General features: G+C 37.0%; 1 protein-coding gene across 1 annotated transcript; it reads right to left on the reverse strand.

The window, feature by feature from the left end:
* Positions 1 to 776: 776 nt before the first annotated feature.
* On the reverse strand, positions 777 to 12,299 carry LOC137974378 (titin-like). The gene is made up of 5 exons (XM_068821326.1): positions 11,982 to 12,299; positions 11,518 to 11,901; positions 4,732 to 5,019; positions 3,336 to 3,635; positions 777 to 2,440 (listed from the first exon to the last, which is right to left on the reverse strand). The coding sequence occupies exons 1-5, from the start codon at positions 12,079 to 12,081 to the stop codon at positions 2,343 to 2,345; spliced, it is 1,170 nt and encodes a 389-aa protein (XP_068677427.1). The 5' UTR covers positions 12,082 to 12,299; the 3' UTR covers positions 777 to 2,342.
* Positions 12,300 to 13,667: the final 1,368 nt, after the last annotated feature.

Genomic DNA, 13,667 nt, shown 5'->3' on the forward strand with positions numbered 1-13,667 from the left:
TTTAAGATGATGGGGAAGAACCTGCACTGTTGATGAAGAGTAGGGGATGGAATTCCCAGCACTGATTCGGGTGGACTAAGTCGAATGGCTCATGTTCCTTTCCACAGCAAAATGGATTAAATTACGTTTTACCCACCGGTAAGTAAACTCTAGGGGCTACTTTTAAACCTCAAAAACTATTTTAGAGCTATTAATTTTACCACGGGTGACCTCAATGTTTGTGTAAAATAATGTAACAAAGTTGAACAACTCATGGCATAAATAATTGGAGGCAATATGGGACTTTAAATTTTCCGTGACATTTTGTCATTGTATTTTGTAAAACCTGTAGTGCCTTTACACACAGGTGGACCACCCTCTGTTGGTGTTGTTGCTATTGATCTGTAGAAGGATAAATACAGAAGAATATTTTGGCGGTTGTGATTTGCTCAGCAATAAAGTTTAAAAGAAAATAATTCAAATGAAAGATCAAACCAAGTGTTAACTGAGTCCTGTGTTATGTTCTTTTTGGTCGTTCCAAGCTGTTTTAGGCATTGAGAAAATTGTCAATTTTCTTGACTCTCTAACCAGCAGTCGAGAAAAGATCTTGCAAAATGACGCCTAAACAGCTTGGAACAACCAAAAACACAAGACAGGACTCAGTTGACACTATGTTGATTTTTACTGCTGAGCAAATCACAACTGCTGTAATATTAGTCAGTATTTATCCTTCTACAGATCGATAACAACAACACCAACAGAGTACTGTGCTGTACATACCAACAAATGTTAATTTTAAGATAAATTCAGAAGAATTTAAATTAACTTCTGATTTTCGTTATTTATAGTTGCGGTCCATTTTGAGGGAAAAGTAATGGTGTGCAGTGTCCCAGATAAGAGGGGGGGTCTCTAACCTTGTTTCCAGGGTCTCTTTGCACGACAATGGAGACCCTGGGGGGTCTTGGGTCAAAAACTCTACAAGGTCAGCTACATGAGCTAACAAGTTAACAGGAAATTTATAATGGTTTGGTGGGATCAGTGGGGATTTTCCCCACTCTAATCCTTTGTCGACACCCTGCCTTAAAAACTGGGTATATCAGTACATGTTTACTATGGAAATGAATTTTTTGTTTAACCCGTTTGCTCCCGTAAGGGCCACTGAGACTTGGGGATTCCCCTCGGGAGTGAAAGTGTTAATTAAGTTAGAGTAGTCATATGAACTTAAACTGCTGCAAAGTAGCCAAGAAAAAAAGGCTCAAAAAGTATGAAAGCTAAACCAACTGACCTATTAATACAAAATGGACCCGTACCTTGAACAATGTATTAATTTTTGAACCCTTGTTGGTAACAGGTGCTAAACACCTACCCAAAGAGCACTGGAGGGCCAAGTTGGCTATAACCACTATGGTATCTAGCATGGGCAAATGGAATAACTGTCTTAATAAAATCTATAATAATCCTCCCCCTTTTGTGGACAAAACTTGATTTCCCACAGAAAAGCTAAAAGTTCTTATATGAGACATGACGTCACACTTATTTTCCACATAAATTTAAGTCCAGTAACCAAGATTCAGTAAACAAATGAGAAAGGTACAAGTTGCGATCTCATTAATTAACCCTTTACTTTCTAAGAGTGACACTTCTTCTAGACATTTCCCTCTTAAGTCCAGACAATTTTACTGAGCAATGGGGGCAGGTCAGAGGTGAAAAGGTTAAGCCATGTACATATGTGAACTGCTGGTATCAAATTACAGTTCCATCGAAGCCTACACTTTATCACGCTTTTTAGGAACAGCTTAATGCTCAATTTACTGCACTTGTCAAGGAACTCCTCTAAACACTTGTAGTGTGGAAAGAATTAACTATTAATAACTTTAACTTTAAATACAAATATATAAATTTTCTATTTCTATTAATATCTTGTAATCAAATGTCCAGTTTTGTTATAAAATCAATCTACAGTGTAAGCTCTCCACAGTTCTTGATAATTGTAAAAAATATTCCAAACTTGACGCTAAAGAGTGCTTTTGGTTTTAAATAAGTTAAACTCAACGCAACACACTCAACAAATGACTCTTAAAAGACCAAATAAATTATAGTGTTTTCTGAAAGAGTTTGCCTTTGCAAGTGAACCCATATAAGTTCTAACATCCTATAATAATAATTATTATTATTATTATTTATAATTATTATCCTTCTCCTGATAGATTTTGATTGAATTCACCATCCTGAAATCTTCATTCAGCAATCTTCATGCAGCTCTCTTCATAATGACTTGGTAGTCAGATATCAACAGACCATAAATTATATATATACACAGCATAATTATTACCACAGCACAGATGGGTAACTTAGCAGCAAGATCACAATGACCAGACCATGAAGGACAGGAACAGCAGATATGTCTCTAAGCTGAGCAGTTGCCCACTCCCAGAAAAGCTACCTACTTGTGGGCTATCTTCTGTGGATTTTTTCAAAAGGATAAGAACAAAATTAGTGACACCTCAAAACACCAAAGTACTATTCTATGTTTCAAAGTGTTGCTGTGTGCATTCAGATAACATTCAAAGTGCCTAAAGTGAACCAACACAGTGTGAAAAGAAATTCATTGCATGCTGTTTGCAAGTCCTACACTTAGGATGACTCAGGTGCATACCCCTTGCTAACTGAGTTTGAGGGCTGTATTGCAAGGAGGGGCTCTTTGTTTTTCCCCAGATATTTATGTTCCAAACAACATCCATCTTATTCAATAATAAATCTATTTGTTCACTTTTTCTTACATTACCTGAGTATTAGACTTATTTGTTAGCTAAGGGTGCATTTTTTTGGGAAAATCCAAAAACGGATTTTACTTTTTTTTTGGCGAAATCCAAAAACGGATCATGAATCCAAAGTATTCACACTCGAGGAGGATACTTCAGATTAAATCTAAATCCGCCAGAATTTTATTCTGCCAGACCAAAATTTTAATAAATTAAATTTTAAATACAATTTAGTTATATAGTTCTTAGATAGCATTAATGTATTAATATTCATTGTAACAATTGTTAATAATATTGCAAAAAAAGCATGTTTTTTGTCATTTCTTTTTATTGATCACTACTTAAGGTTTTTTTTTCTGGCGGCATTTTCATTTAAGAATTTCTCCAAAACAACCTTAACTGCTAAATAATTTTTTTTGTTTTTAAAATTTGCACGCCATTATGGGTTTATTTGTTTGCATTGCCATGGAAAATAATCCTTTTTTGGATTTTGCATTTTTTTGGATGCTGAAGAATCCATTGATCCGAGATCAGAAATCTGCTTTTGGATTTTCCCAAACAAACGCACCCTAATTGTAACAAGTTGCAACATACCAAGATTTATTTCGACTTCAGCTGATGGTGGACTGACACCTGCCTTGTTCTTTGCCCGTACCCGGGCATTGTAAATGTTACCACCAGGAAGCTTGAGATAATTAAATACAGTTTCCTCAGTCTCTGAATTTGTGGATTCCTTCCATGATAGTCCATTACGTATGTAAGATACAATGTACTTCTGTATCCCAGCTCCTCCATTGCTCTGGGGAGGGTCCCAACGAAGCCGAATTAGAGGCCGAGCATTTTGCTTACCAAAAATTCTCTCTGCCTTCAGATTTCTAGGTGGTGTTGGAGAACCTACAATGGAAACACAGTGATCAAATGAAAAATTGTCACAAAAAATCTTAAATCAAATTTAAAGGGAACCTCCACTTCAACAAAAAAAATAATTTAATTCACAGGAAGTAACTGTTACAGTCAAGTCAATCTAAAATATTTTCAAAGAGAGTTTTTGTATCCAAAAGAAATAAGTTTTAGAATCACCTAGTTTTGTTTTCAAATTTGGCGGGTTTAGCCATCTGAAATGATTGTGACTTGTTACGGTTGCCCTATTGTTATTAGACAAAAGCTCTTAGTGTCAGAACAATGGGGTAACCGCAACACGTCACAATTATTCAAGATGGCGGAACCCGCAAAATTTGAAAGTGAAAATAAGCGATTTTAAAATTCACTTTTCCTGATATAAACACTTTTTTAAAAACAAATTTCGAAGAAATTTGTTTGTAAACATAATTTCCTTCGGTTTAAACTTATTCTGTAGTAAGAGTGGAGGTTTTCATATAAGTCAAGGATTGAGCCTAATTAGACGCACGCAGATTTCAACAAGCATCAAGAAGTGCCCCCTTGCTCTTCTCCCCAACTTCAACGTCACCCCTGTCTCAGACAATTAACTCAGACAATTAACATGACAAAGAGTGCCCCCAAAAGCTGCCCTTTAAGTAAAGATTAACAGCTACATTTACCTAAAGCTTAAAGTAATCATTACTAATGCTAACCTTTACCCTTACTTGAAGGGACACTTCACGTTGGATGTCAAAATTGGATGTGCATCTAGTTAGGGTCAATCCTGGACATAATGTGCAAATTTATGGTGGTATAAATTCTCTATGATCTAAAGATCCCAGTGAGTCATATTCAATGCAGAAGCCAAATATTGCAAAAAGACAGACACACACAAATTATTTTCATCCAAGATTTGGTTGTAAAGAGCCAACATATCTTCTTCTTGACAGTTTGTATTAATTTTATAACCCAATTAAGATCATTTTGTTCTAATGTTCCTAAAAGCCTCTTTAAAGAAGTGGTCCATTAAAATCAGTTAAGTTGTTCCTTTGATTTCCAAATTTACATTTTTTTAAACAAATATGTTCAACTTATTTTAGTTTCAACCCACTCAGTCTAGTGATGTTAATGACGTGGTATTTGACAGTGTTTTCTGTTTCTGCTTGGCACTGCAGTGCCTCAAAGTCTTCATCTTTATACGTTGTTATTGTCAAGTAGCTTTTGCTTCTTGTGTCATCATGATATTTTCTGGCCACAGGTGTGTTTGATGGAATATGCATCCAGGAGAATTTTGCAGTTGTTCCCCCTTTAGGTAATCTGACAGCACACACAACTGTTATCTTGCGGCCCTGCCATGACTCTGCAGAATGCGTTGAGGGTAGATTGTCAATCAAAAGATCTGACGATAATTAAAATAGCATACAAATTAGAATACCTATCCATCCAGCACAAAATCATTTTGCCTTTATGTAAGCCAGCTATTTGCAGTAAGTACACCAACTTCTTTCTAAAGTTAAGAATAATTATTCTATTAGCAGAAGCATTTGATTGCAGGTCCCTGTTTTTTTTTTAAACTGCATAATCTTGTTGGGGCAATATTTTTCTTGAGTACATGTACAAATACATACATTCCCTATTTTTTTAACTACATGTACACATTGCTCGCTACATGAAGGTGTCACACAAGCATTCAAGTCCATCACCAAAGTCAACTAGATGCTTCTGTGAAGCATACACTGGCTTGCCTGTGATACGTGCTACAGAAAATCAGAAGGCACTGAATTGTGTGGTATTGAAATACAGCATTCCAGTCTCTGAAGAATAACAAATAAAAGAGAAGCGAGAAACATTGGCTTCTGGTCTGACATGTTGATAATTTTCAAGTTCCCTCACAACTTCTTTTCACCACAAGTGTGCCCTATGAGCATCCGAAAACTTTGTAATACTAAACTTAACTGAAGTCAAGCCCTGTTTCGCGGGGTTAGCGTTGGGATGGGAGACCAAAACAATAAACCCCTCATAAAAAACCGAAACATCTGACCGAAAATACTATTAACGCTAACAAATACGAACTCAGCAAGGTACAGATTCTGGTAGCTTACTTTATGCAAAACAAATATTGATGAAAAAGCAAATAAATATTGATACACAGTTTTCAGAAAGAGCAGAAGGAAGTTTCCCGGACGGTCGATCGAGAATAAAATATTTACGACATGAAAACAACATTAATTTTGAACCGTGAATATAGAATATAAAAAGTTACGACCAGCGACAAACATTTTGGGAGATTTTTGCTACGTTCAAGTAAATTGCAAAATCGAAAGTGACATGGCCGGAATTCAGCGGGCGCTGTGATTAAGTTACCGCGGCATGTTTACTCGCCAAACAGTGAAGCATCTGTGTCAAATGATGGCAAGATACCGGGTTTTTGTAAGTTTCTTTTTCTGTCAAGTGTTATAAAGTTTGACAATGAAATGAGCGAAGTCAAAACAAAGATCACAATCGCCCAACTCTTGTTTATGCAAAGTCAAAATTTACTCTCCAAGACGCGTACGACGTTATTTATCACCAGGTAATTCCATCATTTTGGAAATAGCAGCTACTTTATTATTCATCTGCGTCACAAGTTTTCACTGATTTTGGGCCTCATTTTGTTGAAACTCAAGCACGCTTCCAACAGGCCTGTGAACCCTTCCTGCTTACAGAGCAATACTAAAAAACTTCTCCCATATCACATTTGAACCTTAAGCTCGAAAATTCAATACACAACATGATATCATAATTCACAAAGGCAGAAAATACCACAGAATCCTTTTCCAGCGAAAATTTTATTGAAACAAACAACATATTTGCTCTTAGAGGTGAAAACCTCTTCCTATTTCATTGCGTGCGTGAAGACAAGAAACTCAATTGTGTCAAATTACCATGTATTTCAGGTAAATACTGCTCACTTTGATTTCGTCTCGACGGGTGATAGATTGTTGTCGAAGTCCAGTACTCATCGCTTTTGAGATTCATGCCTAGTTTATCCAACTGACTTTCCATTATTGAGCTCCATAAGGGTATATTTTGTTTAAGGATCCACTAAAACGCCATTTGCGTTGCATGACTTTCGACGCCATTGCAGGCTAAATTGATGATTCTACTGTGTCCACCAGAGAAATCTACGCAGTTCCACTACCCTCTCGATCCTAAGAAAATACGCGCAGAAGGCTCTATACACAAAGACACCACTTACCAGGGGAGTGACAGGCAAGACTTTTACCAACACGGAAAAAAAAAAAAACAAACAAACTAAACGCAGACCCCGACTGGGTTTGCCCATAGGCAACCCAGTAATGAGCCGTACCCACTGTGGTTTGCAGAGGGTAAAACACGACTCATACCCAAACAAGGTGACTTCTCTAGTGAAAATTAATGACCCATAGCCTGTCTCAACAACATCTATCAGTGATTTACAGTACGCCATGTCTACAGATCCCATTAGACAAAACGACAATGTTTCAAGATACTGAAAGTGATTGTGAGTGCCTGCAGAAATGTGTTCAACTGCCTGTCTTTTTTTGCATTCTACATGTAAATAATTATTCTTTTCCAATATCAAATGTTACTCAAATAGCATTTGTCAAAAAAATTAATGGAATAACAACAGTAAATGACTGATGGTCATTTCCTTTTCATTAATGACATTACGTCTTACCAGGCTAAAGCAAGAATAGTTCTGAAAATTAACCAGCTAAGAATAGGCCATTTTACAGTTGTTTGCTCAGCGACCAATGAATGGCTGCGAGGCTGCTGGTAACCTTGCATTGATACAGCCCCCACTGCTTTTATCATGTAAATTGTGTTGTTGTATTTCTAATTAGTCTATATTAACATTACAAAAGCAGAGAGGTTTGTATCAAAACAGGGTCACCTGCAGCCTCGCTTCCATTCGTAGGCCAGGCAACTTAGCTACAACTGTAAAATGGTCTATTAACAACAGTTTTTCGTGCTTTGTACTCTCCTTTTAGACCACAGAAATTAAAACTCAAGTGGATCTACATTAACCTGTAGCTTATTTTATGTGCTTGTAGTATTACATGTAAGTGTTGGACCTTTAGCATTTGCATTTTTAAACTTTAATTCTTTATTTGAAGACGCAAACCACCGAAAAAAATTGCTTTATTATCATTTCATTTCTCCTCAAATTTTACAAAGAATATGCGGAATTTACAATTTAAAGCGATATTCTTGACTTAAGATGGATGGTGTCTCTAGTGTGTGGAAAGTCAGTTTTGAATGACTAGACTGCTTTCACGATCTTGCAGTTTTGTGAGATTACCCATTTCTGGCATTGTCTAATTAGATTGTTTTTGTCCTTTATACCTGTTTTATCCAAGTCAATTACAAGCTAATAAGCTGCTTATTATAATATAACCTGCTAGGAAATCAAATACAATGTTCACTTGAGTAACACTAAATCTAGGGTAAAGTCTCTTCGTGCCAGTTCTTAGGTCTGTGTATTTATTATTATTATTATTATTATTATTATTATTATTATTATCATTATCATTATCATTATTATTATTATTATTATTATTATAGCAGTACAAACATTTCGATGCTAGTAGATAAAGCAAGATAGGGTAAATCACGTAACCTATCTGCATAACACGAAAATAAAACGACAAACTCTAATGGAAGAAAAACAAAATTAAAAATTAAAAAACGTCTACGTGGTAATCATGAATGAAGGGGTAGTTTCTAAAGAAACTGTGGTGCTGCGTCGGTGGGGAAGTAGTATACAAAAATTTGGTTTATCAACGGAGTTGATAATGTAAATTGACCACCGTACAGAGATTCTAAAAGCTGACGTTTCGAGCGTTAGCCCTTCGTCAGAGCGATTCGCTCTGACGAAGGGCTAACGCTCGAAGCGTCAGCTTTTAGAATCTCTGTACGGTGGTCAATTTACATTATCAACTCCGTTGATAAACCAAATTTTTGTATACGTGGTAATCAGATGGCCGCTTATATTTACTAAAAATTACAGAAATATTAAGATGTGATCATTTTGAATGTCCTGGCATTATGAAGTGTGCAGCTCAAAACAGCTTTCTGCATTCTCATCAGAATTTTTGTCTTGTTCCAAAAATGTTTCTCATCTCAAATTCAAGCTCCTTGGACCAGCCTCCAAGTACATCCATGATGGCATTCAATCCTATGATCTTGTATCATGGGTGTTGTCTTGACAGCTCTAGTCGTAGAGGTCCATACTGCTTTGTCTTTCCTGTTTCTTTCTTGTTGCGGTTATCTAACCACGGACAGCTCATCTCAACCATGAGTACTTTCTTGCTCTTACAAAGTGTGATCAGCATATACTGGTACGTCCCAAAAGGCTTCTGCGTCAGATGACTTGGAGAGTGGTCTAGGCCTTACTTGAGAGAACCATGGAGGAACTTTATCAGCACCTTCAGTACCATATTGTGTCTTTCCAAGTATTTTGCCTGTGCTAGGGATGGACAACCAGCAAGTACATGGGCCAGACTTTCAGTGGCTTTACCACGCATCCTACATGTGATGTTGTTCTTATCTATATATAGTTCCAGTCTTGAAAGCAGAGTAGACTTTAGTTGGAGTGAGCTGTTCATACAACTCCATAATACCTGTAATGCAGTGGGTAGGAGCACGCGTCCACTTACTCAGCCATGCAAAACAGCCTTCATGACTCAATTGATCATCCTGCCATCTTGATCTCAGTAGTTTTCCTTGCCAAGCTAAGGTTGACCTTCAATCTTCTCCACAAGCTTTTCATTTACAGCCTGCTTGAGATGTTTCTTAACCTGCTGTCCCTTGATCTTCACCTCTGGTGCTTCCAATGGGCTGCACGATGGTTAGGGGTTATTCAATCCCTAGTTCCTCAGCAAACTTGTTTGCATCTTTAATTAATGAGTGAGGAAAATCCCTTTTCCGCCGATCTTTCCTCAAATTGTTGGACAGTTCTCATCATGGGGTCTGAATTGTCATGTAACTTGACAGCCGCTTTTATCTTGATCAACTTATACTCTTGTTCAATAGACCATAAACCTCGTCCACCTTTCTCTCTGGTAAGATACAACACAGCCGTGGAGCTTAGTGGATATTTTCCTCCGTTTTCACTGATGATCTTTCTTGTCTGTCCATCTATGTTCCTTAGTTCTTCTAGTGGCTGGTGCTGTGTCCACATAGGGTATGTGAGCACGGGTAAAGCAAACTGGTTGGTTGTGATAACGCGATTACAATCCGACAGAGGGCTTGTCCAGATTACTGACAATCTCTTCAAGTGCACCTTCGTTGCTTCTGTAAGTGCTTGATTCTCATCTTACTTCACTGACTCTCTAATTCCTAGGAACTTGCAGTTGAATCCTGACTCAAGGGTCTTCACCACTGTCTTTTTTAGTCAAACCTTTAACCTTTAACTATCCTTCAATGTTATTGCTCATGGAGTAAGCCTTGAATAAGAACTGGGGAGCTGGTAAGTTGCTGTTAAAAGTTAGTCACAACACATCAACATACACGCGCATGTAGGCATTCAGCCATATAATATGAAGTAACAAAATACGTACCAGGCACAAAAATAATTAATGCCTTGTAAAATGGCTTTTTTCCTTTCACGACGAGTTCGTTTATCACCAGTTTCTTTAACCGTTAATAGACAAACACGCCCCAAATAAAATCAAAAAAGAAAAGCATGGCAGGGTGCTCCATAAACACCTGTAAAAGTGAAAATATCTTAGCACAAGGTGCATGCAGATTTGATGAAGCCGATACAAAAATGCGATAAATTTATTCCCTGTGGTTAACAGTATCTCCATATGGGACTTAAATTTCATTGTACAGAAGACAGCAAGGAGCACTTATTTTCTTGAAAAGTCGGAGACCGATTTCAGGGGCTAGAAACACGGATAAACGAAGACATTTTACAGACTGTACTGCGTAATGAGCGATGCAATAGTTGCCTTATCTTTTCACCAAGAAGCTCAGTTGACATTTTGCGATAAGGAATATTGCTCACCAAAGAATTTGCCACGAATTCAAAGCCCACAATTTCAAGGATAAAAGTAAATGACTTTTACCTACATGAATATGATTAGCGATTGAAAAGTCTGTGTACAGCCTTCATGTTTTCAATTAAACGTTATGATTGGTATCGGAAAGAAGCCAAAATTTATAAAATGGAAAAAATGCCAAGAGAAATATTCAATTGAAAACAGCAGGAACAAACAAACCAAACGAGCTTATCTAGAGCAGGTGTGTTCAATACAGAAATTTTATATCCGTATCAAGAGAGGAGTTTATGACTTTTTAAGATCAAAACAATCCAATACTTGCTTTCAATTAGCGACTCAAAATTTAGTTAAAATGCTTGATCAGATTTGAGCAAGGTCAGCGTTTGTGGAAAATTTGTCGTGTGCTTGCTAACAGTGCATCAGATAAATATCGCCGAATAAACAAAGCCACATTTGCCGTAAAACATTGTTTGATAAGCTGTTAGGCCATTTTTAAAAGAATGTGTATGTTGATCTGCTCTCTGCTCTCGATTATCCCACGTTGAGTCTTCAAGTGCAGAAACGAACAAAAGATTGAAATGTAGTTCGAAACGATCAGTTACGCTGAAGATATCACATCGCTTAAACGTTACTCTATTAGTGCATTTCCAGAACAGCCGATCAGTCACCTTTTTGGCAGATCTATTCGGATGCTGTTTAAAAACAAGACCTGTGAGTACGGCTTAATAATAAAGCAGTTCTCGCGCGAGATAAATATGCAGCTAAACGCGGTGTTGATACACGTGCTTTTGTCCTGAGAATTTCACGCGTGCGAGCACATGATCGACCATAACAAACACCAATTAACTCAAACTGAGTTGTGTACTCACCTACCACACTCAATTCCACGGTATCCCCGATAGAAATTTCGTTTTCACCAACAATAAGAGAACAAAAGAAAGTTCTTGTATCAGCCAGTTGAACTGCATTGATCTTGAAACTTGCTCGCCGGTTTCGTACTACTTCTACTCTGTCTCTTATCCCTTTGATTGACTCATCCATATGATTGAACTTCAAAGTTCCATTCTTTTCTTTAACGTAAATGGCGACCTCCTTACTGTCTTTTGCAGGAGGCAGAACCAAACCAAATCGAACTTCACGCACATCGGAGTCAATATATTCCCAGTCGAACTGGACACTTTCGCCGACGAAGACTTCCTTGTCTTTGGGAGTTGTGATGAAGTCACTGGAGGAAATGCTGCCTGCCTGCAATACTTTTGGACAAAAATTAAAGTCATTAAAAACTACTTTCCTATCCCACGTGTTTGAGTCAAGAATCTAGTACTTGACTTACCGAATAAACTTGCGAATAAGAGGCACACTGCATTGGATGTAGCGAAGACAATAGAGCACATATTAAAACGCACCACGCCACTGAGAAAGATCGACTGCATTCACAATTACTCAACAGTCCTTTTGGTTTTCATCCATTTCTCAACTTTGACAAGAGAAATTATGGATGGTCAGGAAGATCCAAATAGAGAATGAATGACTTTCAAGAAGTATGAAACGGCAAGTCTCGAAACATACAACCGTTTTCTCTTCAAATAAAAAACATATTCGAATCCTTGTAAGGATGTGTTTGCTTGTCAAACAAATGTTATTCGTGGCTGCCTATTTATAGCATGAGTCACGTGACAGGAAATCGTCCGGCCGCAGCTAAGGAAGAACAGAGTGAAGAATTGTGTTTTTCTCGTCAACCCCAAAGAAGCCGATTGCAAAGAATACGAGGAATTGATATTTCATAACTTTTTCGGATATTAAAAGAGACTAGATATTATTACTAATATAAACAACGAAGAAATCCCCTCACAGGGGGTTTCGGCAAGCTTTTCCCTGACGATCAAATATTCAAGGTAATTCCTCATGAAAACCATATTAGGAAATTGCCAAAGGGAATGAGAATCGCTTAAAAAGTTTGATTTCAATTACCTCGAAATTCTGAAAGAAAATTTGTCAAAAATTATGCACTTCCGACGAAAAAAAAAAATGGAATTGATATTCCAAGCGAGGACATGCCTGCTTATTGAAAATCAGTTTGATTAGTTTTTAATTAAAGTGTTTCTATTTCGTTGAAAACGTGTAGTTTATTCATGAAATCGATCCTAATACTGCATTCGAGCTATTGTCATGGAGCCCAACTTACCGTTTTCTAACGAAGAGGTAAACGAAAGACTGTTTTTTTTAGCAGAACGTTTTTCAAACCACTATTTGTGATATTTGTTGAAAGAAATTAATTTTAATATCTTCTTATCGCATAGGGCAAGCAATAATATTTCAATAAACCGAACAATTTAAAGATAAGCATACCTCTCGCCCAGATGGACTGAATAACAGATTTTATATTCATTCAATCATTGGCATGGTATTTGCTTTTCTTAACTTGGGTTTTTTTTTAGAAAAATATTATTAATAAACATACGGTATACTTAAAGTTCCTATGGTGCGACATTTGATTTAGCAGAAAATATATAGTCAATATTCGTTTCAATCAAATTTAAAGTTCATGTCTTTCTCCAGAATGTCTACGATTCAAGGATGTCCACCGTGACAGTCTGGAATTGTGATGACTTTCACTGGCCCGCACGGATGGATCATTATTTAAACTTAAAACAAAATTAAGGCTCAGTTATAGCCGACTACTGGGCTGAAAATAAATAATGAACGGAATTAAGGAACTAGCAGTACGAAGTGAATCAAACAGTTCTTTTTTTTTTTTTACTCAAAGAAACCTGTTTTAAATTTCCAAAAATACCATGATATGTTTACCTATGTGAATGGTAAAACACCTGGAACATTGAAGATATCTCTGAATAAACGACAGACGACTGAAAATAATTTGCCATTGGTAGAAGACCTGCGGATGGGAAAACGGGAGGGAGAAAACAGGAATCCTTGAGATATCTTTATTTTATGCTGCAAAGTAACTCGATTCGTGTGGGAAGGACACATTAGCATTTAATTGTTTTTCCAAGTAATG

This window comes from Montipora foliosa, chromosome 10 (genome assembly GCF_036669935.1).
Source record: "Montipora foliosa isolate CH-2021 chromosome 10, ASM3666993v2, whole genome shotgun sequence".
NCBI lineage: Eukaryota > Metazoa > Cnidaria > Anthozoa > Scleractinia > Acroporidae > Montipora > Montipora foliosa.